This window comes from Ochlerotatus camptorhynchus, unplaced genomic scaffold, assembly GCF_037179485.1.
Source record: "Ochlerotatus camptorhynchus isolate MF236.1 unplaced genomic scaffold, CSIRO-AGI_Acam_v1.1 ptg000196l, whole genome shotgun sequence".
Taxonomy (NCBI): Eukaryota; Metazoa; Arthropoda; class Insecta; order Diptera; family Culicidae; genus Ochlerotatus; species Ochlerotatus camptorhynchus.
Window position 1 is genome coordinate 170,558 of NW_027040686.1, and position 27,891 is coordinate 198,448.

A 27,891-nucleotide genomic window follows, 5' to 3' on the forward strand; every position below is an offset into this window, starting at 1 on the left:
TAGAATAGGGTACGTTAATCGTTTGCTTGGGACCAATAGGCTAGTCAAGCAGTGAGCCAATTTAAAATCGTTAGTTTCGTATTGATTGTTGTTATAACTCTCCAGTCTGGATAGCGTTTTAGATGTATGATTCGTCAAGTTTATACAACTCAATATTTTAATTGAGGTAAACTATTTATCTTATAATTACAAAGCAAACATAAAATTACAATTATATGCAAATGCAAAATAAAATTTGACAAATCATCGTCAATACCCTTATTCTTGGGCAGGGCCTGACGATGTGAATCTGATTTTGGTCAGTGAATGGGCATCATATGGTACATTCTCTCACTATGAACCTGTCATTTCTAGACCATCTGAACTATTTAATAAATGGAAACCATAACATGGGTTACGCTCCCCCTAAGCGGACCTGTCTTATCTCAAATACCAAATGCCAATGGTTTGAATGTATCAATATATTAATTGGAAATGACGTTCAATCAAATAAACCCATACCCAACTCACTTGGCCAGGCTTCAGAATCTTCCAGAGGGGCAGTGCGCTCTACACTCCAAGTTCTTTTTCTTTCAAATTCATCTAAAATTTGATATTTTACCCCTTTGAGTGTTGGTTAAGGACAAGGTTACTAGAGTTTTAAATAATCTAGGTCATATTTAGGATTATATCTGAAAAATCCAAATCTGGCCAACGCCCACCCGTTTAGGCAAAAGTAAATATAATTCAATATGTTTTACGGTAAGAGATGTTCTAGACAACTTGTATATAGCACGCAGGGCATCAGCGTCTACCAGCATGATTTTCAGGAGCAACTGAAACTCGTGCTAGTTGGCTAGTATACTAGCGCTTGCAAATCCGCACAGATGTGTTGTAGCTTAATATGAAATTTTGGTCGTAATTACTATTTTAAGTGGGCGCTAAACGGAACCCTCGATTGACGTTGAGTCTCCATTCACTGCTCATGTTAATATAAACAAAAGTTATATTTTTCGACAGTAATAAGTGTAATAATTTTTAGCACGTTGTGAACTTTTTCAGCTAATTCTGAAAAAAATGAGTGGTGAATAGAGGTCAAGCGGTGAACGGGTACCCCACACGGTACAACAACAAGTTCCACCAGTGGGATAATTTTCTTTGCATCCGCACGAAGACAGTCTACAACGCATTTCCCAGAACCGACTCCGTTCAAAAGGATTCTCGTGAACACCCCACCCCAAATCTACTCTCGCTCATACAGAAAACCCAACATTTGTGTAAACCATCGGAAAGCGTTCATTTCTCCATAGTTAACAGTTGAAAACCGAGAGAGAGAGAGAGAGCGTGAGAAAACCATGTTTTTCAGTCCATGTAGCTGATGTAGCTTCAGCGCATACCTCATCCTTCCTTTGCTCCCTACATCCTTCCTGAACTATAGAAGGCGTCATGAACCTCTAGTATCCTTGCCTTCATGACCCAAGTGCGTCCGAGCAGAACGACAAAGCGGAAAAATCGAGAGCACGCATATCGGATCGGTAGTAGGAGGTGTCATTTGTAGTTTGGAGGACAATTCCCTAAATAATTTAAACCCTGCCAGTCTGAAAGGATAAAGTTCAATCGCATTGAGTTCGCAAGTAGCAGCGGAAGCAGATGCCAAGTGTGTGAATCCGGGTGCCGAATTACTGTTTGGTTAACGAAAAAAATAGCCTTTTGAAGCAACAACTTACTGTGAAGGATTGAAGTCTGGTTTTTTATGCACATACACACCCGCACGCCCTCCCAGCAAGCGACGGAGTGATGATGTTCCTGACAAAAAAGGAGTGGAAAAATCTCGCCCGAAAGCTCCGGTTTTCCCCGCGGAGGCGTTACTATGTGATTTCAGCGATTGCCCTGGCGGTGGTCATTGTGCTGGTCTATTGCAGTATCACGTCGTCCTACTATTGCTTCGACACCGGAGTCGAGTGGAAGGTGACCAAATTTGTGAGTATCATGGAACTGCAACGAATTGGTTTTTCATTTTCAGGAAGGTGAATATTGTGGGTTGAGGTGGGTGGACTATGGGAGATGGTAATTGCTCCCTCTCTCTCTCTCTTTCTTTTTCTCTGTGGGAGGTGTTTTTTTCTCACTTTCTCTCTGGAACGATTAGCACGGTTGGAGGTTGTTATCCTTGAAATGAACTCCGGATACGGTGTGTTGTTTAGTTTATGAGCAGCCGGTATGTTTGGTATATTTACGGTTGGTCGTATCGTGGGATAAAACAGAAGAGGAAACGTAACTCGGAACGTGTTGGAATGTATAATTGAAATATTTATGATTGTTTTAAAGTTTATGCATGTACAGAATAGGTAAAGTTTCAGAACGGTAACAATGGAATCGATTGGGCAATCCAATAGTATCTTGGTATAATTCTAAGAACTATATCGAACATTCGAAAATAAGTTTTAAACACATTTTTCGTCCCTATTCGATAACACATATTTTGAAATGTTGATAGGTTCTTCAATTATTTATGACATGCTCGTCTAACTTTATTACCTTATAAATTTTGCACAGTAGGTATAACAAAACAGTTTTTCGTCGAAAAAATGTCGAGACCGTTAGACTGAACTAGATTTTCAGGATAAATCACTTAGAATAATTTTTAATAGAATTTTTATTAAAATCCGACAGGAATTTGGAGAAGATTTCAGAATGAATTCGAGAGGTAGTTCAGAGAAAACTGGCAAGAGTATTGGGAAGAACTTTAATAGCGGTATGCTTCAACTCGCATTAACTTTTAATTCAAAATGCAAAATGATTGCTTACAGACGTGTTAATTAACTCTGATGTTGACATCACAGCAGCCGGACATTCTTGATCGGGATTTAATCCGAGGATAATACCGGTAGGAAATTACCACCATAAAAGAGTTTTAGCTAGAACTCAAAGGCAATGGACCTGTTAGCACCGATGAACCGACATGCCACTGGAGCATTTAATTTAAAGACCAACAATTGAAATGGCCTTAACTCCATTTTGAAAACAAACCTTGTAAGACCATTTTAACGCGAACCGAAGTCCGCAAAGGCAAACCAACATAATGAACAGGTAAGGGAAATTCTCCTCTACTCGATTGTGGTTTAGGTTTGCGAATGAAGGTTTCGGTTCGCGAGAAAATGGCCTTACAAGGTTTGTTTACAAAATGGAGTTAAGGCCATTTCAATTATTGGTCTTGATTTGTCCGCTATTCGATTTGTCAAATGAGCGGTTCAATCTATCAAACGGGCGATCAGATGTCCTTGCTTACGATATGACGCGATCGGATGAGTAACGTATTTTAAATATGGCGTCTTGGGCAAGAATTTGAATGTGGCTTCTATGAGCTGTCACGTCGGTTCGTCGGTGCTGTTAGGCCCACTGGGTACCTCGAACGCACTTCGCTATTTACAGTAACCTTAGCAGTTGCCGTTACACGAAAACTGACGAGCTAGGATAAGAAAAAAAGGAACAAGAAGTAAAAAAGATCTTAATTTGAAACAGAGGAAACCGAGGAAACACGCTAAACGGTAATGTACAGATGACAATACATACTTGAAATCGATGACACGGTGAATCACGTACCACGAAATGTAACAAACCGCGGAATGGCTCACAGCGAAATGTTATAGAATCCTGCTTAATGACTGCATTTTTCCATCTTATTTACAGTGCCAGAGGCAGGGTCTCTCCGGCAGCATGTGCCCGGAGTTTTGCAGCCGAAGTGGCGTATTCTGGGATCTGCGATGTCCACAGCCAAGCCTCGAGATACATCACCCGAATCGGTTCCAGCTCAAGCGGCAGGACACCCCACTGGCTGTGATTGTGAGTTTTTTTTTATATTGGTGGTGGTGGTTTGATAGATTACTGATTTGGATGGTTTTCATTTACAGCAAGCAGTACCCAACGAGAACTACGAAAAGCTTTTCTGGGTGGACAGCTACTATCACAAGGAACATTACCCAACTGAGATCGAGTACGAGAACATCGTCAAGCGGTACATATCGAACAAGTACAACATGGAGATTCCCTACGAGAAGATCCGCACGCTGATGCGATTGACCCACAAGGAGAACATTCCGATGTTCCACCACAGCATGCGGGATAGCTGGAATCTGATTCAGAATCACGAGTTTGTAATGGCGGTAATGTTCAACGAGAACGATCTGTTTCCGTACGTGGAGGGGAACTGCGCCGAGATGTTTACCTCGGAAAAGCTAAATGCATTGGATTTCGATGACAGTCGGTATTATTTTGGAAGCCATATAACGTTGGACCGCTGGCGGTACCACATTAAGATGGCTGTGCTGATTCTGGATTACATGGACGAGCTGGACCAGCATGGAATTCAAATGTGCCACGTGGATTTAACTCGGTTCGGGATCAACAACAATCGGCTGAAGTATGACGATCTGAGGTTTGTCTTTACCGATTATACTATCAATAGAAAGATTTCGAGTGGTAGCTACTGCACGCATGATGAGCACTGCTATTTCATGAACTGCAAGTCGGAGTGCAACGTGGAGAAGAATCGCTGCGAGTCGACGGTGATGAACAACAACGTGCAGATCGTTTGTGATAAGGTAAGATTTTATTGTGAATTTAGGTTTATGGGTGGTCTACCTAATTGTTTTTATCGAATTTGAAGGTCTTCCTTGGGACAAAGCGTTACCCTGGCATTCTGATAACGCAAAAATCGCCGGATCGATTGCACATGTTGTTGGAGCGCTGTGCGAATCCAACGCAGAACCGGGACGTGTCACGTGCTCGACCATTAGGTACCTCTGAAGAGCTGAGGAAACAGTTGTACAACGAATTGACCAGCATCTACGAGAAACTTGCTCTGATCAATGCTCCGTAATAGGACATGGTGGATTTACCCCGGCCGGTGAATGTGCGTCGTTTGTCGATCGTTGTTCATTTGTGTGCGATGTGCGGTTCACTTTTTTGAACTATGGACAGCTTTTTACGGTATTACGTAGGTGTATATTATGTACCACGAGGAAAGTGATGATCAACGTGAACGAAACTAATCGAGGGTTTCAAACCTGAAAACGTATTATTTTTGTAGGCTTTGTAGATTCTAAGGTAAACTATAGGCTTCTCGTGGATTTCAAGAGAAGCAAAACCAAATTTGCCAATGACACAATCATTTGGAATTTTGAAAGTTCAACAACTTATTTGATAGTGATCAAACTTTTTAGTGAAACAAAAATCAAGACCAACTGAAACCATGCAGTCAAAAAGTAGCATTTAGAGAGATTGTAACTATCTTTTTTTACAGCTAACAATAAACTGGAATTGAAGTGCAAAAAAAAAACGGCTTTCGGAACCTAATAACTACTCGGCAAATATTCAGAAAACTTAAATATTATTCATTACCAAAAATTATGAACAATCCTATGAGTAATCATAAGATATCTCACAAAGCTTCGCCAGCATCCCGGACATCTGAAGCAACGAGTTCAGTCCGTCTACGATTTTCATGTGCGTTTCTCCAATATCCCGGATGAAGCACAACTTAAGCTTTTCGTTCATGTTCATCCGCTTGCAAACTCGGAAGACATTTCCGATGATGTCTTCCGCGGCGTACCCCAGGCGCCACAGTTTGGCCATAATCTTGTACGCTTTGTGGATATCTCCCTTGATGCAATGCTCCAACATATCCTGCACCAGCATTGGGTGAGGCTCGTCACAAACTTTGAACACGTTCGCCCCGCTAATGTGCCCGAATCCATTTGCCGTCGACTGCAAATTGTTCAATGCCTGTCGCATGTCACCCTGGGCCGTAAAAACAATCGCTTCCAAACCATCCTCGTCGTAGTTCAATCCCTCCTTCTGACAGACCTCAATCAACTTGGCCAAAACCTGCGCATCCGAAAGCTTCGAGAATCGCAACATCGCACACCGGGACTGGATGGGTTCGATGATCTTCTCACTCGTATTGCAGGCCAATGCGAAACGAGTCGTGTTGCTATAAATTTCCATAGTTCTTCTCAGTGCCTGTTGGGCGCCTTCGGTCATACTGTCGGCCTCATCCAGAATAACGATCTTGTGCCGTCCCCGGGGCAGTGTCACCTTTTGCTGGGCAAACATTTTAATCTTGTTCCGAACCACATCGATACCACGCTCGTTGGATGCGTTCAACTCCAATACCGCTTCCCGAAAGTTTTCCCCCAAAAGGATCCGTGCCAGACAGAGAATCGTCGTGGTTTTACCCACACCGGGTGGTCCCTGTAAACGATATTGGATCCGATCAGTTTTATCACTAAAGCATTTTTATGTTTGTTGTACTCACAGCAATGATAATATTCGGTGCATTCCCCTGCGTGGCAAAAACTCCCAATCGACTCACGGTGTCTTCATTGCCGACGATTTCCTCAAACTTTTGGGGGCGGTACTTCTCGATCCTGCAATTGAAGGAACCTTAAAACATGTTCGGTATTCAGCGCAATTTGGGGCCGTTACTCACCAGGGTAAGTTTTTCTTTTTGTTGGATGCGGTGTCCTTGGAAGTGCCCGATCCGGATGCACCCTCATTTACTCGAGATTCTGGCATTTTGCAGAGATTTATGGAATGAAAAATACGAAACTTGCAGAATCGTGGCTCGCCGATTTCAAAATTGATTTTTGGCGGTGAAGTATATTGTTGTTGATATTATTCTTTTGTGTGCGGTGGTGCGACACGTTAGCCCTTTGGGTTATTACTGTTCGGCCACATCGGTCAAAAAGAGATCACTTAGAGCAACCGGTCGTTGTCATTTGCGCGACTATTTAAACAGCGCACAGCGCTCTCATTTTAGTTTAGTTCACTCTTCTCCACACCGGTCGCTGCTATCGCGGTTATCAATTTACTCGCCGTAGTCCGTACCGGTAGTGAGTATTTTGACATTTCTATGAATAGCAACCTTTCTCCCGCACTGCTAAATTTGGTAACGCGCTTCTCACCAAGAAGCCAATGGCTATTTTAGTTACTCGTATGGCAACCCCCGATACGGTAGCTGCGCTATGATTAGAACTGATAAAATGAGTTTAGCAGCGTACCGTTACGGTTGCTCTTACACTCAAAACTTATATAACGCAATGCTAGTAGAAAGATTTAGATTAGAGAGGGTATAAACAACAATCAATACGAAACTATTGATTTTAAATTGGCTCACTACTTGACTAGCCTATTGATCCCAAGCAAATCGATAAATGTACCCCATTCTAGTCGAAATACTAGTACTACACAATGTTTGTTTTGATTTGCTATGAAAGTTTAACAGATGAAATGAGAGGTTTGTGGATTTTCTTATGTTTCGAGGGGTGAATCGATTAGCTTGGGACAGAAGAGAGTACCAGAGCTGAGCCAAAAAGGTGAGCACGTTTCGTCGGGACCTACTAGCAACAATCAATACGAAACTAACGATTTTAAATTGGCTCACTGCCTGACTAGCCTATTGGTCCCAAGCAAATGGTTAACGTATCACATTCTAGTTGAAATTCTAGTACTACGCAATGTTTGTTTTGATTCGCTATGAAAGTTTGACAGATAAAATGAGGGGTTATTGGTTGTTCCTATGTTTCGAGGGGTGAATCGATTAGCTTGGGACCGAAGAGAGTACCAGAGCTGAACCAAAAAGTTAAGCACGTTATTTCGGGACCTTCTAGTCTTAGAGCTACCTCTATGTCAGCATGAAATCATTACCCAAAAAACAATTTTAGCTGCAGATTTGCTTATACAGCCAAAATTTACCTTTTGCAGCTAATTTTTGCCTGTATAAGCTAAGCTGCAGCTAAAATTGTTTGTTTGGTATTCAATTACGTTGATTGATATTTCTTTTTTTGTTGTGTAGTTTGCGTTGAAAGTTCTAGATCATAGAAAAGGCTACTGTGGTGCCTGACTTATAACGAATATACGTTGTATACGAGTACCCCGAGTCTTACGTTGTACTCGTCTAATTTTGCATAGCATTTGCAATATAAAATTAGATGAACTATACGTTGTATTCGCAGTACTTGTATACAACGTATATTTGTTATAAGTCAGGTAACACAGTAGAGACCACTGGTCTATAGAACTATGTGGATTATTCTGGAACTATTTAATGTTATGATATGTTTGCACTACAGAGTGTTGGATCATGTTACAAGGCTACCTTGATGACATTTTTTTCTGTCGATAATTATTATAACACCCTAGAAACATCTTATTACCAAAGAGGTAACTCTAAGACCAGAAGAAACGTGCTCAACTTTTTGGCTCAGCTCTGGTATTGGCGTTGACGGCGACTCTGTAGCTCTTTACTCCTATGAGAAAATCCATATGCATACGTCAGACTGTGCGTGAAACATGGCGAACTTTGTACTATCCTTTCACTCCACCGAAAATTCCCATAAGAAACTGTCTATATTTGCTGAAAGAGCAAATTTTTCGACGGTGCCGTCAACGCCAATTATCTGCGGTCCCAAACTAATCGATGCACCCCTCAAAACCATAGGAAAATCTACGAACCCCTCATTTTATCTGTCAAACTTTCATAGTGCATCAAAACAAACATAGTGTAGTACTAAAATTTCGACTATAATAGCAACAATCAATACGAAACTAACGATTTTAAATTGGCTCACCACTTTAGTAGCCTATTGGTCCCAGGCAAACGATTAACGTACCCTATTCTAGATGAAATCCTATTACTACACTATGTTTGTTTTGATTCGCTATGAAAGTTTGACAGATAACATCAGGGGTGTGTGGATTCATGCAGAACATGCAGGGGTGAGTGAAATAGTTTGGGACTGCTTGGGACCGTTGTTCTGGTACTGAGTGAGCCAAAAATAATAATGATTTTCTTCGGGACCCAGTGGTCTTAGAGTTACCTCTATGATAATAGGATACGCTTATAGATCCATTGCCGTTTAATCATATCAGCTGCGTCCAGGCTGTGTGCTCTCTGTGGATCTATCTAGAACATTCTTTTAGCATCGAGACGTATGAAAGTGAAGGTACATATCATTTCTGGATGCGAAGCAAGGGTATAAATACAACTGCTCAATCAGTCAAATCTAGTCAGTCGTTTACTAACTTGTGTATTGTTAGGCTCGTGAGATTTAAACCAAAATTAAAAAGTATATAAGTGGATAAGTGAATTTTCTGCGAGGAATCGAACATATCTCACCGTGCAAGCATCTGACTTTGGCCACTGAGGTCTTGTTTTGATCATCGATTTTTGCATCATTATCTGCCAAACGTGCAAAACGTCACACTACTGGACCGGTAATTAAAAAGGACCTATCAGCTTTTGAAAACAAAAATTTGGAAGCACTTTTCTCGTAAACTGAAGGTCGCCCTTACAAATCAATGCCATCTTTATGTAGTGGGAAACATGATGATGCTCTTGGTTTGTGGGGGCGGCTTACACTTTGCTTGGAAAGGGTTTACAAAGTTGTGTTTTCAACGGCTGATAGGCCCTTTTTAATTGTGGTCGAATTTTGTTTTCATTTTTTGCTTGGATCAGCGGAATCAGCAGGAGGAAGATTCTAATTGGAAATAGGTAGGGGAATCTAGGACCAAGATTCGCTCAGGTTGCTTGGAACACCTCAATAAACAATCTCTCTCTTCTGGACTGGAAAAAAAAAAGCTTGAAGCACGCTTCCTATACACAGAGGAGGCGAGGCGAGCTGAGAGGAGCTGATGTAGTGTAGAAGTGGAAGAGATTCAGAGCTATATAGTTTATTTTGTGCTGAAGTGCTCTTCCTGGATGCCGTTAGTGCTTCTGTTCATGTATTTTCCGGAAAAGATTCCTTATTGAATCTTCTTTTTATTCGGTGGTGATTTGAAACGCGATCGGAGCAATTAGTGAACGTTTATATTAACTAACGGTAAGTTGATATATAACAAAGCGAGTAGGGTTAATGTAGATAAATACAATGATAAGCAAGTTAAACGTGTTACTGCTAGATTGTAGTGATTCTTGATTCGGATAAGGAATGCGAAGGCCAGTAGCTCTTCATCCAGTTATGAGATTGAAGTGACAGTTTGAATCGACCCAACAACGGTTGCTATGGCGATTGAGCTGGGCAGCTGCTCTGTTTGTTGAATACAAACATTGTTGTACAGACATACCCATTATCATTTTTTCCTCCTATCTAGAGCGCCGATCCCCCCATGCGTGTATGTGCGTCGTCGTCGCGAAGGCTTAGTGGTGACGTCAGTGTCACAAACGTGCGACAAACGACGTCGTCTATATGCATAGTTAGTTGTGAACTTTGTCTATAACGTTCGCAGGATCACGTATGAATAAGCGTGAAGCATGGAGCAGCAAGTCACGGCGATTAGCACCATATTTTCAGCTCCGATATGTCTCAGAAACAGGCGTCTGCGAATGGTAATGTTCGATGATTTAATCATGCATGGTGTAGGTCCGGAATAGCTTTAAGATTGATCCTTTGTTTGTTGTTTGTTTTACGATTATTATATTTAGAATATGGCTTTAAATTTATGGAAATGCATATTTTAGTCAAGGCTTAATAATGTCATTTTTCTTTAAGAGAAAAAAAGCAGGTCTTGACCACAATCGATATAAGCCTTACCTTTTTCTTAAACTTCTCAGTACAAGTCTAATGCACACATTACATGAGTTGTACATGCTCAAGCTTCAAGCTGCAAGATGTGAAAATCATACATAAAAAGTAATTTAAAATTGTTAACCAACGGAGATGTCCAAAAGTTTCAAATACTGCTGTTAAGTTTGTGAAGTTGATTTCTACTTGTGTAAAGTTTCTTTCTTTTTGGGTAACAAGAACAAATGCTTTCAGATAGTAAGCAAACTTCAGTTTCTCAAAACATTGGTTGAAAATTATTCAAAGCAGTTCAACCAGTGCAACTATGCTCTCTGCAAATGCTAGCAGATTTAATCGGTTAGCATCAAATTGAAAATTTTTGGCGGACATTAGTAAGATATATCTCGATAAACATTTCAAAAGGTCTTATGCACATTCATCGGGGAATGTTTTTACAGCTGAGTTATTAACGAAAGAATGAGGCGACGAAGAGAATCGATCAAAGCAGATCTTTTGAATTGTTCGTCTTGATTAGATCCCAATTTCCTTCAGAGTATTGCAATAACTTAAATATAGAATTGTTAAAGTTAAATTTATCACTGATTCAGGAGCGCTTTAAATTCAAATCCTAGTCGATTTCTTTACCTCCGCTTAAATTTAAAACCATGTTTTGCCATTTAGTTTAACCTAGTTTAAGGCCTAAGTGTAGGTGAAGAAATCGGACTCTAATAATCCTTCAACCATAATTTTCTAAACAATTTCAGTAAAATACGTGAACGATACGTCGTCGTTTTCACCGGCATCATCATTGCCACCATGGAAAGCGTAGTAAACGGTTGGACCATCTGTGACGCCGTTCACGGAAATGTGACGTACCCGTCGTACGTGCAGGAAATTGTGGACACTCAGGAATTCCAACGCCTTCGAAACCTCAAACAACTCGGGACCAGCTCGAAAGTGTTTCCTTCGGTGACGCATACCCGATTTGAGCACTGCCTAGGGTAAGTGATTTGACCAGCAGCACAACAATGGGTCTGACTAATGCATTATTTTGCCTCGCACAGGGTTTCCCATTCTGCTGACAAGCTGTTGAAAATACTGGAACGGAACTCCGGTGTACAGATAAGCCACATCCATCGGAAATGTGTTGTGGTAAGTTCTTACCGTCTACTGTCGTAAAGCCAATTGCTTCTGACGCAAATGTTAACAATTTTAGCTCGCAGCCCTACTGCACGACATAGGCCATGGACCCTTCTCGCACCTGTGGGAATACTTTGTACACAGCGGGAGTGATAAGCATTGGACGGTACAGCGTTGCACATAATTCCTATGTTGATTTGTACTTGATCTAAATTCCACTTTTTCTCCCACAGCACGAGCAATCATCCTGCGATATGGCCCGCCAGTTATTTGCCAACAACGATATCCAACTATCTCAGGAAGCGTACGAGCACTACTACGCCGAGCAGTTGATCTGCGCTCTCATTACCGGCAATCAGGACGCATTGGACACCCTTCTGACGCCGGATACAATGTACATGGCGGAGATCGTTCACAACAAGCGCTACAAGATCGACGTCGACAAGTGGGACTATTTACTGCGAGATTTGTTCTACCTCCGGAGCGCCGTTCAAATTGGAACGGATTTCGTGCAACTGTTTGACCATGCGCGGGTGGTACGGGACGGCAGCGGTACCACACACATCGGCTATCGGGCCAGTGACTATCGATTGATAGTGGCACTGTTCGAAGCTCGCACCAAGTTGCACATCGAATGTTACCAGCATCCGGCCATACTGGGGTTGGAGAAGCTGTAAGTATTGGATGCTTAGTAGAGTCTTTAGTCGGTGAATTGAGAATGTATCTGCTTGCAGGATGATTGACGCTTTGACGCAGGCGGAGGAGTGCGGATTCAGATTGCGAGGGTAAGTGTCAACCGAATGGTGATTTCTTAACCGCGTTTCGCAGCTAGCATAGCTGCACAGTACATGTTCGATTTTGGCAACAAAATTTTAGTGTTGCCGAAATCGAACGGTTCTATATTGAAATTTAATTTATTTCTGGTCTTAGAGTTACCTCTATGCTTTTACTACACCAGGTGTTGAATATATTGATGATAGTATTATAATGTTAGAATTAGAAGCCGAAAAGTGTGCTCTAAGGATTACAAGGTCAGTGAAACTTTAGAGGACATCTTAGGATTCTAAAAAACTGTTAGTATCAACTATCTAGTAAGGAACAACGAAGACTGGATGGAGAAAAGATACAATTTCAATCGACTTTTTCAAGTATTTGACCCTGGGCGTAATTCATGGCAATTTGGTGGCCCGGTTCTTCGTCCAGGATCGATTGTTTTTTATACAGATGGTTCAAGATTGAACAATCAAGTGGGAGCAGGAGTAAATGGCCCAGGGATAGAAATATCGGTTCCTATGGGCAGAAGGCCAACTGTGTTCCAAGCTGAAATCCAAGCAATTTTAGAGTGTTCCATTATATGTTTGCGTAGAAACTATAAGAGTTCAAATATATGCGTCATGTCCAGGCATGGAAAATCATTTGCATTCATTTCGTACATTCATTTACATTCATTTGCCCCTAACTTTTTTCATCAACAGAATTCTGCAAAATAATGTATAGAGCTTTTGTACACACTTAGATTTTTTAGCCGAGATGGGCACCACCGAGCAGCTCGGCATTTTATTTTGCTGGAAATTCAGCAAAAAATATGTTTGTTAGCTGAGATCTCGGCAAAATTCCCGTTTGTTAGCTGAATCTCGGCAAGTTTTTCACTGAGATCCAGCAAAATAAAATGCCGAGCTGCTCGGTGGTGCCCGTCTCAGTGAAAAAAATCTAAGTGTGTAGGTTTTGTTATTCGCTACAACTTTTGTTAAGAACTCAAATCCGTATCTCTTATGCATGACGAACCAGAGCAAACAGAATCCACTACTGGTTTTCAGTGAATGTATTTTACATTCACTGAAAAACAGTAACGAGATCTGCCCGCTCTAATTCGTGATGTATAAGAGATACAGATTTGGACAAAAGTTGTAGCTAATAACAAAACCTACTAAAACTCTATACATCATTTTGTGGAATGCTGTTGATGAAAAAAGTTAGAGGCAAATGAATGTAAATGAATGCATGAAATGAATGTAAATGATTTTCTATGCCTGGTCATGTCCGACAGTCAAGCTGCCCTAAATGCTTTAAAGTCGGCGACATGTACATCTAAACTTGTCTGGGAGTGTGTTCAATCACTTCAAACATTGTCTTGTCATAACCAAGTCAACTTATATTGGGTTCCTGGTCATTGCGGGATTGAGGGAAATGAAAAAGCTGATGCACTAGCAAGACTCGGATCGTCTCATAAGTTCATCGGGCAAGAGCCCTTTTGCCTAACTGGACAAAATTCCAAAACTAGACGAAAGAAATTTCTCGGAGAAGTTTAATTGAACTTCCTGGAGAAGACGGATGAAACTTCCTGGAGACGCTGGCAGAAACTTCCTAAAGTAGATTGGGAAAAAATCTGGAAAAAGTCGAAAGCCAGAGCGCTTACGGAACAGTCGAAAGAAGCAAGGACATAATTCTGGAAGAAAGAGCTCATGGGGGATGTTCTAATGATCCAGGAAATTTACCAAATGGTTATAAAACATCCCTGAAGGCCCCGAAATGCCCCTGAAGTTTTGAGAACATTCCTGAAATGTACTTAGGAATATTACAAATTTCCTCGGAATTCCTTAAAAGTTCTTGTAATTTTCTTAAAGTTAATAGGGCTGTTTTGGAGTACTCTGATCATCTTTGAAATACTTGGAACTTCCCTGATTATAATGAGACTTCCGTAATATCTCTAATCAACTTTGAAGACTTTCTTGAAAGTTACGAAATTTCTTAAGCGCTTTCACAATTTTCTTGAATTTATTGTAACATCAGCATTGAAGATCTCTAACCTTCCCGATTTTTTTTTAATTTTAAAAGTTATCGACACTGCCATTTATAAGCACGGAAGTTCCCATAAAATGTTCTCACAATGTGCTAATGTTCGTGTAACTTCACTTACGTTTCTTAAATTTGAATGAGCCCCTCGGAACATTGCTGAAGTTTTCGGAAATAGCCTGAGTTTTTCCGAACTCCTTTAAAATTTCACCAATTTCCTTGAAATTCATTGATCTGTCCTGATGTTCTCGGAGCTTCCTAAAGTTCTCTCAATTCTCCTGAAACTAATGGAACTGTCCTGGAAACCATTAAATTTTCCATAAGTTCTTTGGACTTGTGAAGTATCCAAAATATTTATGATTTTCCTTAAGTTCACTGGAGTTCGCTGGACCGGGTTTTAGAATTTTATCAGAAGTTATTGAAACAATCTTTGATGTATCGAAACTTACTCAAAAGTCTGGACTATTCTGAAGTTTCAGAACTTCTTAAAAGTTCCGCAATCAAAATCTGGAAGCATCCCTGAAGTTCCGGGAAAGTTGAAAAAACTGGCGGGAGAAGATGGAAGAATCATTCGAGCGAAGGCTGAAGAAGCTTCCAAGGGAAGTCGAAATAAGTTTCCGAGAGGAATCGTTAAACAATGTACGATGGTGGAAGAAAATTCCAGGGGAAAGTTGGAAGAAAATCCAGGAAGTTAAAAAATGTTTAAAAAGTATTTCCCAATTCCCCCGGGAAATTACCAAAAAGAACCATCGACTGCTTATCGATTCATGAGTAGCCAAAAAACGGTGAAGAAATTGAAACATTAATCGAAAAAGTATCCATGAGACTTTTTTTGAAGATGAGTTTTTTTTAGAATTTTAAAGGCTCAACAAAATTGAGATATTCAAAAAGATACAAGTCTCTCGCAATAATTTTCTCCGACATTCGAGCGCGGGCAGGCAATATTCATTTTGATTATTCAAAAAAAAATCGGTATAAATCGGTATAAAACCCAAGGGGTGCCGAAATTAGATTCGGCACAGCATGGGCACATCAATCGAAACACCAGAACAGATTGATAACTGTCATTGAAGTTGTTCACAACATTACGTGCTGTTTGACTGTATATTCAGGACCATCCTCTAATTGAATATACCAGACGAACTAAGACCAGCAGTTCACTTATAGATCTAAATACGAAATGTACCCGAAGTAGGCTAAAGAGAAAGAGGCGGTCCCCATTATCACCTTTAATTCAAATAATGATACAACTCACACAAAACAAACTGCAGAAGTCTATTCATCATCCTCTATAGTCGGTGTTCAACAACGTTCCCCACGGGTTCCATCTCTTTCCGGCCGCTGATAGATCGTTGCTTTTCATAGCACTATAGGCTAGGTTTTTGGTATGCCTTTAAGGGCATTCTAAAACCCTAAAACACAGGACTTTTATCATCCTATGAACATAAAACACCAACATTTCGCACACCCACCACTTCCCACGTCATCCTCAATCCGATTCATCCTTGCGATTTCAAACCAAAACATTCAAGGTGTCAGAAATACCGGGTTGCCGGGATGGGCATTTTACAAACAATCGCAGCTTGATCTATGACCGGCGCAATTGGCACACCTGCGGCACACTTGTGGCACACTGACAAAAAAGATTACCCAAGATTGGTGTGCGGAGTGACCTACCCCTTGATAAAACCACAAATGAAGTGACAGACGACTAACTGACGAAGAAATCAATTAAAATACTGTTGTTCGCTGTAATATAATTTTCTTAAAAGCTTGTGCCATCATCCACCAGATGGGTTAGTTTTTTTTAGTTTTGATTTGAACAAAATTGATTTTTTGTACAATGATTCTTTGACAGTGTGCAAAGAGTGTATCATTTTGTCACTTTTTTTTATGCATTTCAGTTTTGAGTAGAGTGAAAGAGATTGAAAATGAAAAAGAACCAAAACATTCTAATACATTTGGTGAAAATGCTAGTACAATCCAGTAGTAGTGTTGTCATGTGGTACAATCCAGTAGTAGTGTACCATGTGGTACACTGAAAAATTGCAATAGCAGGTTAGTCACCAAAGTTTTCGAGCCGCTCCGTCTGTCACTTCGTTTGTGATAAAACCTAAAAAATTGGTATCTTTAGGAACCTTATCTGTATATCGGTATCTAGTTCGGGAATCGGTATATCTGGCAACGCTGGTTCACGGTGTGCTCAAATCATTTTTGGAACGTTTGACTTCTCGGTTTCCTGAGAAGTGATAAAAACATTGGACGAGCAGCACCGATGTTTGTACTGCGAATTTTTGACAAAGTTTTCATGCGATGTTATGGGCGATTAAACTTATGTCCTGGAGGATTTCAAGCCAGGGTTGGCTTTCTATTCTGCTATGGCCAACAATGCTTCAGCTGAGTATTTAAGGACGAAAAATGCGTCGATATTTCCCAAAAAATACCTTATTTGGCAAGCACAATCAACAAGGAGATTTACCAGAAAGAGTGCCTGCAGAAGCGATTGCTATCCTTCATCAAAAGACACAAAGAAAACCCTTTGTTCTGGCCCGATTTGGCATCATGCCATTATGCTAAAACTGTGATTGAGTGGTACGAAGCAAATCAAGTGAATATTGTACCAAAAACCGCAAATCCGCCATATTGTCCAGAGTTACGTCCAATCGAGAGCTATTGGGCTCTAAGCAAGGATTTAAAATATTGCTTTAATTTGGTGTTTGTCATTGTAAAGTCGATGTTATCGCAGTGTTTATTGTATGTGTCCATCATTATACTTGCGGAGTACATACAATATAAACTACTTTTGAATGGACTCTATTCGTTCTTCGTGTGTGATTGTAAAAGAAGACCAAACTATGCTGCAATATTCTAATATCGACCTTACAAAAGCAATGTACAATGTTTTAATCGTACACACTTAGTTTTTTCTACCGAGCTCGGCTGTGCAAATCTCGGCAAAAGAAGTTCCACTGAGATCTCAGCAAAAGTGACATGATTGCTGAGTATCGGTTAATGCTTAGCTGAATCTCAGCAAACAAATGAAATGTTTGCTGGAATCTCAGTAAAACTTTTTTTGCTGAGATTTGCACAACCGAGCTCGGTAGAAAAAACTAAGTGTGTATACGGATCATGAAAATTATATCAGAATCGGTTTATGAAACCAAGCATGTTATTAGCTCTGTTAATAATTGTGTTGTAATAATCGATGAAAGTAAGCTTTGAGTCTAAGATAACTTCTAGATCCCTGACTCTATCACACTTTTCTTCATTCTGGTTATCTAAAGCAATTGGTCTTAAGTAATATGTTTTTAAGGAAATTTTTTATTGTTTATTGAAAACTAGAAAAAACATCGTGCCATATAAGAAACCATTGACCATTTATTAGCTGCTGAAGGAGTATTAACGATAAGCTATAAGAAACTACTGATAGTCCTTTTTTTGTGATTAACAAAATCTTATAGCATTTTTGACATTTTGAGCTAGTTAAACATTTTTCGGCTATTCGCATTCGAGAGAAACAATTTTTAGACTAAAATAAAATGGATAGTTCAAGTAGGCTTCAAGCATTAAGCCTGCATTTTTTTCGTAAAATATGGTCAATAAGCTGATTTTAGGCGGGTGGCCATCTTGCCCCATTGGCGAAATTGTCTCACTTTCCCCTACATTTTATTTTCTATCATGAAATGGATTTACCAGAACTAAGTTCGTAAAATTACTCATTTTTGAATTTTCCACAGATTTTTAAACTTTTACCGAACACTTCCGCAATTCAAAAACCCAGTAAAACATTACTGAGTGGTGTACGTCATTGAAGTATGCCCCCGTTTAGAGCATTTAAATGTTCCTTCGACTTCTTCATTCGCAACATCTAAACCTGCCTGCTCTCAACTCCCATTCCAGAACGAAAATCTCCGAAGCACACCTCTCGCCCTCGATCTACCTGTACCTGGACGACAGCATAGTCAGCCTAATCGAAGCCAGTGAAAACTCCATGCTGCAAGGCGCTCAGCAACTGCTGGCTCGCATCCGGCAACGCCGGATGTACACCAAAATTCACATGTCCACCGATGGACCATGTGACATCGAAGATCTCAACAAACGATTCGGAGCGGAAACGTTTTTCCAGGTTCACAAGCGGATTCCCTACGCCAGCCAGATGGCCCCACGAGATGTTCCACTCTACGAACTGGTTGGTGACGGTGAGGTTCAGCTGATTGATGGACGCGAAGTGGTCGAAAGCGTCATGAACAACCTTCAAGATCAAGGTTTCTACGAGCAGTACATAGTGTACTGCAAGAGCAATGCCCCCAACGTTATCCACTGTGCTCGCGAGTACCTTATGGAGAGTAAGTCTACCACTCAATCCGTTCAGTAAAGCGTGATTAGTTCTTTTTAATGGTTGGTGGGAAGGAAAGTTTTAGAATTTATTTGTTACCTGTCGCTGAATGTTATTTTATTTTCTTTTATAACACTTTTTTTTTCATGAAATATTGTTATCTTTTTTTAATTAAATAAATTTTCAAATGTACTTAAACCAGGTTTCAGTTAGGGCTCTTTCCATAAGAGGCAAGACAAATCGAAGACTTTTTTTTTCGATGCATCAATTGACCGATCAAATATCCCAAGTAACATTGCAAGCAGGCTTACTTCCACTCACTTGCTATAAAAACATGATTTTCTGAATTTTGAAATCATTAGATGTTATAATCATATTTTGTACTTGTTAGACAAGAAGAGGTTGAAAGGCAAGTGTTGGACACATGAAACTTGTCAAATTTGCTTTCAGATAGTCACAATCAGCGATTTTACGACTCGCGAGCGCTCACTCTGAGTGAACGCTCACGAATCATAAGATCGCTGATTGTTACACTCTGGTAGCGAAATTGACAGATTTTATGAGTCAAACACTTGCCTTTCAACCTCTTCTTGTATCTAACAAGTACAAAATATCATTATAACATCCAATGATTTCAAAATTCAGGAAATAATTTTTTTTTATAGCATGTGAGTGGAAGCAACCCTGATTGCAAGTTATATAGTGGTTTTAAAGTATGCTACAAGTCTAAATCATGGTCTACAGAACCCTTATAAAACCAAAATTGTTACTTGGAATGTTTCAATATAATAGAATAGTTGAGTACTCAGTTCAATAGCTCGATAGAATCGTGCTCTACTGATGAGTGAACGATTACAAAAAAACCGACTCCAAAGGTTTTCTAATCTTTTGTTCCCTTGTCGGTTCCGAAACAGGTAGATCGTAGTCGTATTGTGTTGTTTATTGAATAAATGATTTTGTAATGCTTGAAGTATTGTGTAGGATTATATTGGACTCCGAAATCATTGTTAAAATATATTCGCAAAAATTAGAATGAATGGAAGAACTGAATCATATGAGAAGCTGTTTCTAGAGTTTTACCAAACATCCAGTCAACTAATGACAGTTTCAAAATGCATTCAACATGAGTTTAGCTTCTATGGATCCGAATTTAGCGTAGAAATGCTTATGCCAGATCGATCGCTCTTTTTGGACTTTTTCAATACTTTTTAATATAGAATTTTTACGACAAATCGAATTGAATTTTCAGTTAACCCATCTTAAAATAAATAGTTTAGTGATATTAACTGACAAAACCCTAAATGCCTGCCGCATGTTGACATGGCTGGCTCTCGGCAATGCGATGATCAATCGTTATGATTCAGCCACCATTCGAAAGGTATGACTATCTTTTGTTTTTATTTAGAACAGGTAGAAGCCCGATTGAACCAGAAGTTGTCCAGCCGGAATGGAAAAAAAAACCAGGAAAAGTTCCGAGCAAAATGCGTGTCGATTCTTGTTGATATGATTGGTTCTCGGCAATTTGGTTACCAGGTTTTAAGATTGAGCCACTTTTTGAAAGCTATGAACTGGAAAACCCGCCAGGATGGCTCTGCGGAAATTCGGATTCACCGGGAAAATGGTCAATCACTAAAAATATACCTAGAAATGCTTAATTTTTTTTTTCCAGAATTACAAGCAATCATGAGCATAGGGGAAATATGCCATCACCATATCGATTCTGCTACTGGGTGGTCAGAAAACGGTCCTCTGGATATCTACAATCACCGCAAAAGGGTCAATTCCTAAAAGTTGGCATGTTGATATATTGATGGCTTATTTTTCCTCTATGCTGCTTTTTGGGGGCGACCCCGGCGTAGTGGTTAACATCCATACCTCTCACGCCAAAGTCACGAGTTCAAATCTCACCCCCGGACAAGTCACGAATGACCCAAGAGGGTTAAAGTGACTATATTTAAAAAAAATCCTCTATGCTTATCATTGTATGCAATTTAGAAAAAAAAAACATATCGTGAATCTCTAGGTCTACATTCATGAACTGACCACTCGGCAACGGAATCGATATGGTTGGTGATGACATATTTTCTATATACTTATAATGGCATGCAATTTTGAAAAAAATCGCGGATCTCTTGGTCTACTTTCATGAATCGACCATTTTCCGGTTTTCAATGATTCCGGATATCCATTGGTTCGTTTTGTGGCCACGCGGTAGCAGAATCGATATGTTAATGACATATTCTCTCTATGCTCATGACTGTATGCAATTTACAAAAAATCGCAGGTCTACTTTCAGAAATTGAACATTTTCTCCGGATATCCACAGAACCGTTTTGTGGCCATTCAGCCAATCGATATGTTGATGGCATTTCTCTTCTATGCTCATGATTGTATGCAATTGCGAAAAAAAAAATCGCGGATCTCCAGGTCTACTTTCAGGAATTGACAATTTTCCCGGTGATTCCGGATATCCAGAGGACCAATTTTTGGCTTCCCGGCAAAAGAATCGGTATGGTGATGGCATATTTCCTCTATGCTCATGATTGTATGCAATTTAGAGAAAAACCCCGGATCTCTGAATTTCCGCAGGGTTTTCCCGTCCCAACTGGCCAACCACCAGGTCCAATTGGTTCCCTGTCTGTTTCCACTGAAGGTGCACTTGAGAGCGCTCGCATTTTGATAGGGAGATTAATAGCATTGAACTATCTATTATACAAGCAGGCCCTTCCGAAGAAATTATTGTTCTTGGCGATTTTAACCTACCGGACATTGCATGGACTCCAACCCATAGTGGTTTCTTTTGTTCTGATCACGAGCGTTCATCTTTCCACGTAGGAACCATCCAGCTCCTGGTCAGTTATAGTACCGCAATTCTGTCACAAATCAAAGGCAGTTGAATGAAAACAACCACATCCTTCTTCTTCTTCTTATTCGCATTTCAAGCTTATTGCTTAGCGCATATTAGCTTATTGCGTGCTCTCAACTTAGTGTTCTAAATGCACTTCCACAGTTATTAATTGAGAGCTTTCGATGCCAATTACCAATGCATGAATTTGCATATTGTGTGGCAAGCACAATGATACTGTATGCCCAGGGAAGTCGAGAAAATTTCCAACCCGAAAGATTCCCTCGACCGGACCGGGAATCGAACCCGCCGCCTCCGGCTTGGTAATACCGTGCCTTTACTGACTAGGCTATGAGGCCACCACAACCGCATCCTGGACCTCTGCTTTGTGAGTGCTCGTGATACAGCTCCTTTCCTCTCCACGGCACCCGACCCTTTAGTCAAGGAAGTGCATCATGACCCTGTTTTAGTTATCGTGATCGAAAATAATATTGTACATGATTTCATCAGCACTCCAAACGCTGTGTCATATGACTTCCGTAGAGCTGACGATCGCAGTATTGTCCATGTGCTGTCTAATCTAGATTGGGAGCATATCATGTAGACGTCAACATTGCTGCACAAACCTTTCCTCACGTCTTGGCATATGTCATTGACAGACACGTTTCCAAAAAGATCATCCATATCGACTCTCGCGTTACGTGGATGACGGAAGATCTCGTGGAAAAGCCTCTCAGAAGATTTACTAAATAACGCACACTGCCGCTGAAATGCTGCTATGTCAGACTCAACCACGAGTACAAGCGGTTAAGTCGTCTCTGATTTCAACGCTATCAAAGGAGGATTCAACGATGGCTAAAATCACACCCGAAATCCTTCTGGAACTTCGTAAATGAGCAACGCAGGGAAGTCGGGATTTTTAATGGTGAAACTACTGGCAATCAACAAGACATTTGCAACCTGTTCTCAGCCAAATTTGCTAGTGTGTTTGAAGACGCTAATCTCATCACTTCCGCGGCCAGTAATGTTCCTTTGGTCAACCAAACGCTCAGCGTTGTCGACGCCACTACAGATACGATTTCTAGAACAGCATCTAAATTTAAGTCTTCAGCTAAGGCTGGACCCAATGGTGTTCCGTCGATTATTCATAAAAAGAACATCACTAGTCAGATCCACTGCGCCGCATATTCCAGCTGTCTCTTTCCAGCGGCATCTTCCGTCTTGCTGGAAGACTGCGGATATGTTTCCTGTTCATAAAAAGGGAAGCAAACGCGACGTTAACAACTACCGGAGAATCACGTCGCTGAGAGCTGTATAATTTTTTTTTGAATTGGTTGTCATAGAGTCCCTAAATGCGCATTGCAAGCAATATCTAAGTATAGATCAACACGGCGTTCCACAACTACGAACCTGCTGTGCCTAACGCCTTACATCACAGACAGTTTGATTGCTCGGACCCAAACACAGATCTTACGGCAGCCTTCGATAAGCTGAACCACGAAGTTGCGATCACTAAGCTTGATAGGCTAGGGATCCGTGGAAATCTTTTGAGTTGGTTTCGTTCATACCTTACGGAGCGCCAACTGACAGTAACTTTGGGTACTTGTCGCTCAGTAAGTTTCTGCGCAAAGTCCGGTATACCTCAGGGTAGCCATCTGGGACCATTGGTATTTCTCCTTTACTTCGACGACGTTCACCATGTTATCACAAGACCACGATTATCGTTTGCAGACGATTTGAAAGTTTTTCTGCGCATCCGCTCACTCGCCGACTGCCGTTCTCTCCAAAATCAGATTGACATCTTTGCTGGCTGGTGTAGTCTAAACCGACTGGTGGTCAACCCAGCTAAGTGTACAGTTATTACTTTCTCACGCAAGAAACAACTGATTATTTTCAACTACAAACTACTAGGCACGACTATGGAACGGGTGCATTGCGTGAAAGATTTAGGCGTCAAAGCTAACATACACTCACACCATATATCGTATGTCGTTGACAAAGCGTCCAGAACTCTTGGCTTTGTCTTCAAGATTATTAAGAACTTCACAGACATTTACTGCTTGAAATCGCTCTATTGCTCTATAGTACGATCTACGATGGAATACTGCTCTGCAGTCTGGAGCCCGAACTGCAATAATGGGGCCGAACGGATTGAATCTGTGCAAACAAGCTGCCTTGGAGATACCCACTTCGTCTTCCAAGCTACGAGAATCGCTGCCAATTGATCAATGTCGAGCCCTTACGTATCCGAAGAGATGTTTTCAGAGCCTTAACCGTCGCCGATACTCTGCAAAGAAGAATCAACTGCGAAGCAATTCTGCAACAAGTGATCACTACGCAACCGTCTTATGCTAAGACTTCCACTTCTTCGAACTAATTATAGCTTAGGGAGCATTATTTACGGCTTGCAGCGAGTGTTCAACCGAGTAGCTTCGATGTTCGATTTCCACTTGACACGGAATATGCTTCGCCGAAGATTCTCTGCCTTTTTTGCTGACCGAAGGCGCGTGACGCCCAACAGCTAAGTGTAAATTTTAGACTTATACATTTTTAGTAACTTGACAATGTAATTCCTTGTAACTGTAGTATATGTAGTCTGTATAATCTGTACCTTTTTTTACAACACACTATGGGACTATTTCTAGTCTGTTGATGCAAACATAACAAATAAACAAACTGAGAATTCAACTGAATTTATCGTTAGCATTCTATAATATAAACTACAAGGGACAGCCCTATGGGTTTGTTCGCAATGGGGACGTAGGAAATACGTGTTATATAATAAATCTTATTTGTTAACTGCAGCAAGAGCTTGTGTTTTGTGTAGCAATAGGAATTTGAGCGGGGTTATCTCTGTTTAAACTCTTTAGTATGATGCGCTTGACATAGATGGCTCATAGCGACTCACGAAGAGCTACTGATTCCGATCAATAGCTGTGCGGCTTCTTCCACCTTCTATGGATGCTCATGTGGGCTGCATCTCGCTGCTCGCAGACAGCCTTTCGTTGTGTACTGGAGAACACCGCGCTCACCACGCGGTGATTGAATAAACACCGTTTGGTGAGACCGGATGGAGTTCAACTTTGAAATCTGTGTTAGGGGAATCGCTTTTGGCAGAAAACGGTGATAATTTGAACTATCATAGCAACAGTTGCACATTCATGCAATTTTCAATAGTCTAAGCAACCGGTGAACACTCGTGTTTGTTTCAGTTACCGTGGGGACGTAATTTGTGATTAGCCCCGGTCCCTTTCAAATTGTATCATTATTTATGACGGTCCTTATATTTGAAATGACGTTTCACATTCATCTAGGGATGGCCGACTTTCATTCGAATAATCGATTAATCGATTAACGAACCGAAAAGTAAAATATTTGTAATCGGTTATATCATGCCGATATAAGCATTAACATCTCCAGAGGGTCATCACCGATCGTTTCATACATGTGCTGCACTCTCATTGGTGGAAAAATGGCAGCACAGCGAACAAAAAAAAATCGATTAGTTGTTAATCGAGTAATTAAAAAATGGGACATCTCTGATTTTGGTGTGATTGTTTTGATAAAAATGAGCGCAAAATTTCATCTCTACTGAGGGGGCAGCAAAACCACAAAATTACCTTGAATACGGGGGGTATTCATTGGATGAAAGGGACCGTGAAAGAGGACACTAAAATAAAAAGTTTTCTTCCGACAGTTTCATCTTAGTATTCATCTTTGGTCTAAGTCTTACAGATGCGTAGAAATATTTCTGATCGATTGGTGATAAAATTATTGAAATTGGTCCAGGGACAGCTGAGTTATTAACGTTCAAAATGTCCCGTAACGTGAGTAGATCACCTTTTCGTGGTACGTTACTGGATGTAAGACCTACCACCGATTCCTAGTCCTGACTACTTCAAACTAGGGGAACAGGATTTTTCAGTAATCCAAGGAACACATCTTAGTCCTTGTTACTTTTTATGCCTTGTTGATAGTGTTGTGATTTAATAACAAATCATGGGACTGGAAACACTGGATGGATAAGAGAGGGATTGATTAAAGTTATGTTCTCCTGTACGCGTGTGTTTTATTTTTAATCATAACATTTTGGCGACGTGGCATAAATTTTAGATTAGATTCGTGGAGAACGGTTCCGGATCGTGTGATTGAATTCGGGATCTGTGTTGTTACAGTTCCGGGAGGTTGATTTACGTCAGAAAAATCACCAGAAAACAGACGTGAAGACCAGTCGAAGAGTGAACATAACCTCTCATTTCTGCGAGGAGAAAGCTGTAAAGCTGCTGCTGAATGTGCGTAGCAGAGTAGAAATTGTAAGCTGAAAAGTGATTACGCCGAAGTTGCGAATAAGAAAATTATGAACATGGAACCCAAACCATCGTTGCCGCCGTTCGACACTGCCGATACTTCTTCGGTTGGTACCCGCTGGAGAAAATGGAAACGGTCATTGGAATTGTTCCTGGAGGTAAACTGTATTGCTCTTCCATCGCGGAAGAAGTCCTACTTGCTGCATTTTGCAGGGACTGAGGTTCAAGACATCTTCTTCGAGATTGAAGGCCATGATGCTCCAGCACCAGTTACGTGTTTCGATGCATGAAACAAGAAGAAGGTGAGTCTGTGGAAAAGTTTGTCGTTCGATTGAGGGAACAGGGTCGTCTCTGCGAGTACGAAGGTGCACTTGATATGCGAATTACGGAGCAGGTGTTTGATAATTGCCGCTCAGACGAGCTACGCGATGCTATTTTGAAGAAGAAACTCCTAACGGTAGCGGCAATTGTGGGCAATGCGCGAATTTTGGAAACCGTCAAGAGAAATAAGGAGGAAATGAGGGAAATGTCCGCCTCATTGGACGAGGCGAGTGTTTTTCAAGTGAAGCGTGAGAAAAAGAAGGAAGTATGCTTCCGGTGTGGCAATGCGGGTCACTTCGCCAATGACAAAGGGTGTCCGGCTAAGAACAAGGTTTGTGACAAATGTAAAATCATCGGACATTTCCGTAAAATGTGTAGAACAAAATTGGAGGACAAGCACGGTGCAGCGAAAAACAAGCAAGAAAAGAAGAACCGCGCGTTTCAAGTGCGTGATTCTGACGACGGTGCCAGCGAAAACAAAGCAGAGCAAAGTGACAGTGACAGCGACGTGCAGCAAATTAATGCTACAGGCGCAGAGCACGATATGGTGACCTGTTACGTTGGTGGAGTGAAGTTAAATTGGATTGTTGATTCCGGAGCACATGTGAATGTCATCAGTCTCGAGACATGGCGGAACTTGAAGAGTCAAGGTTGCAAAGTGAGCTACAGCTGCGAGGGTCGGAAGTTTCTTCGAGTTTATGGAAATGGCAAGCTTAAAGTGCACAAAATCTTCAAAACTGACGTCGATGGATCTGGAGATATTGAAGATTGAAGGCGAAGTATTCAGTGTGTCGAATAAAGAAGAACCACGCGTCGGAAAAGTGAAAGACTTGCAGGTAGACGTTAAAATTGACGAAAGCGTAGTTCCTGTTCAACAACCATGTCGGCGCCTACCGATACCTTTGCAAGACCTCGTCGAGAGTAAGCTACAAGATCTACTTGAGCAAGACATCATCGAGCCGGCACCACTCAATATTACATGGGCTTCTCCTCTTGTTGTGACTCCCAAAGATGGAGGTAGAAGTGTTCGTCTCTGTGTAGACATGCGTCGTGCCAATGAGGCGAGAATTCCAGAACGTCATCCGTTGCCAACCTTCGATGAAATCATGCCGCACCTAGATGGATGTAACTTTTTCAGCAAAATAGATCTGGTCAAAGCGTTCCACCAGATTGAGCTGGCACCATCCTCGAGAGAGATAACAAAATTAGTTACTCCAACCGCTAATGTTTGGCATGAACTGCGCTGCCGAAATTTTTCAGCCAGAGATTGAACGGATACTAAAGGGGCTCAAAGGAATAAAGGTGTTCATCGATGACATCCTCGTGTATTCAGAAACCAAGGAGAATCACGATCAACGAGTGCAAGCAGTGCTACATCGATTGGAAAAACATGGACTGACGGTGAACATGAATAAAAGCGAGATTGGGAAGACGACAGTTAATTTTATGGGCCACATCCTGTCACGAAACGGGATTTTACCCATGAACGACAAAGTAAGTGCCATCCAAGCTTTCCGAAGACCACAGAATGCTACCGAAATGCGAAGCTTTCTCGGGCTGGTGAATTATGTCGGTAAGTTTATACCCAATCTCTCTAGCATATCCGCCCCC

General features: G+C 41.0%; 4 protein-coding genes across 4 annotated transcripts; 3 read left to right on the forward strand and 1 right to left on the reverse strand.

Moving 5' to 3' along the window:
* The first annotated feature begins 1,465 nt into the window (after positions 1 to 1,465).
* On the forward strand, positions 1,466 to 5,287 carry aln (allnighter). Its single transcript, XM_065223670.1, has 4 exons — positions 1,466 to 1,959; positions 3,667 to 3,819; positions 3,888 to 4,577; positions 4,643 to 5,287. The coding sequence occupies exons 1-4, from the start codon at positions 1,777 to 1,779 to the stop codon at positions 4,853 to 4,855; spliced, it is 1,239 nt and encodes a 412-aa protein (XP_065079742.1). The 5' UTR covers positions 1,466 to 1,776; the 3' UTR covers positions 4,856 to 5,287.
* A 59-nt stretch (positions 5,288 to 5,346) lies between these two features.
* On the reverse strand, positions 5,347 to 6,600 carry RfC4 (replication factor C subunit RfC4). Its single transcript, XM_065223671.1, has 3 exons — positions 6,467 to 6,600; positions 6,293 to 6,404; positions 5,347 to 6,228 (listed from the first exon to the last, which is right to left on the reverse strand). Exons 1-3 carry the CDS (start codon positions 6,550 to 6,552, stop codon positions 5,395 to 5,397), a joined length of 1,032 nt encoding a protein of 343 aa, XP_065079743.1. The 5' UTR covers positions 6,553 to 6,600; the 3' UTR covers positions 5,347 to 5,394.
* Positions 6,601 to 9,532: 2,932 nt separating this feature from the next.
* fal (falten) lies at positions 9,533 to 19,738 on the forward strand. The gene is made up of 7 exons (XM_065223672.1): positions 9,533 to 9,857; positions 11,303 to 11,539; positions 11,603 to 11,690; positions 11,755 to 11,844; positions 11,912 to 12,351; positions 12,413 to 12,463; positions 18,372 to 19,738. Exons 2-7 carry the CDS (start codon positions 11,355 to 11,357, stop codon positions 18,844 to 18,846), a joined length of 1,329 nt encoding a protein of 442 aa, XP_065079744.1. The 5' UTR covers positions 9,533 to 9,857; positions 11,303 to 11,354; the 3' UTR covers positions 18,847 to 19,738.
* Positions 19,739 to 26,245: 6,507 nt separating this feature from the next.
* Positions 26,246 to 27,052, forward strand: LOC135702672 (uncharacterized). The gene has a single exon (XM_065223699.1). The coding sequence runs from the start codon at positions 26,246 to 26,248 to the stop codon at positions 27,050 to 27,052; it is 807 nt and encodes a 268-aa protein (XP_065079771.1).
* The last annotated feature ends 839 nt before the right edge of the window (positions 27,053 to 27,891 follow it).

Excerpts from the sequence above, each read along its gene's own strand:
- aln (XM_065223670.1), top strand. The coding sequence starts at position 1,777 with ATGATGTTCCTGACAAAAAAGGAGTGGAAAAATCTCGCCCGAAAGCTC. Across the intron at positions 1,960-3,666 it reads AGTGGAAGGTGACCAAATTT|TGCCAGAGGCAGGGTCTCTC; the intron begins GTGAGTATCATG and ends TCTTATTTACAG. Across the intron at positions 4,578-4,642 it reads TGCAGATCGTTTGTGATAAG|GTCTTCCTTGGGACAAAGCG; the intron begins GTAAGATTTTAT and ends TCGAATTTGAAG.
- RfC4 (XM_065223671.1), bottom strand. The coding sequence starts at position 6,552 with ATGCCAGAATCTCGAGTAAATGAGGGTGCATCCGGATCGGGCACTTCC. Across the intron at positions 6,405-6,466 it reads AAAAAGAAAAACTTACCCTG|GATCGAGAAGTACCGCCCCC; the intron begins GTGAGTAACGGC and ends CTTCAATTGCAG. Across the intron at positions 6,229-6,292 it reads CACCGAATATTATCATTGCT|GGACCACCCGGTGTGGGTAA; the intron begins GTGAGTACAACA and ends TATCGTTTACAG.
- fal (XM_065223672.1), top strand. The coding sequence starts at position 11,355 with ATGGAAAGCGTAGTAAACGGTTGGACCATCTGTGACGCCGTTCACGGA. Across the intron at positions 11,845-11,911 it reads GGAGTGATAAGCATTGGACG|CACGAGCAATCATCCTGCGA; the intron begins GTACAGCGTTGC and ends TTTCTCCCACAG. Across the intron at positions 12,352-12,412 it reads ATACTGGGGTTGGAGAAGCT|GATGATTGACGCTTTGACGC; the intron begins GTAAGTATTGGA and ends ATCTGCTTGCAG.
- LOC135702672 (XM_065223699.1), top strand. The coding sequence starts at position 26,246 with ATGAAACAAGAAGAAGGTGAGTCTGTGGAAAAGTTTGTCGTTCGATTG.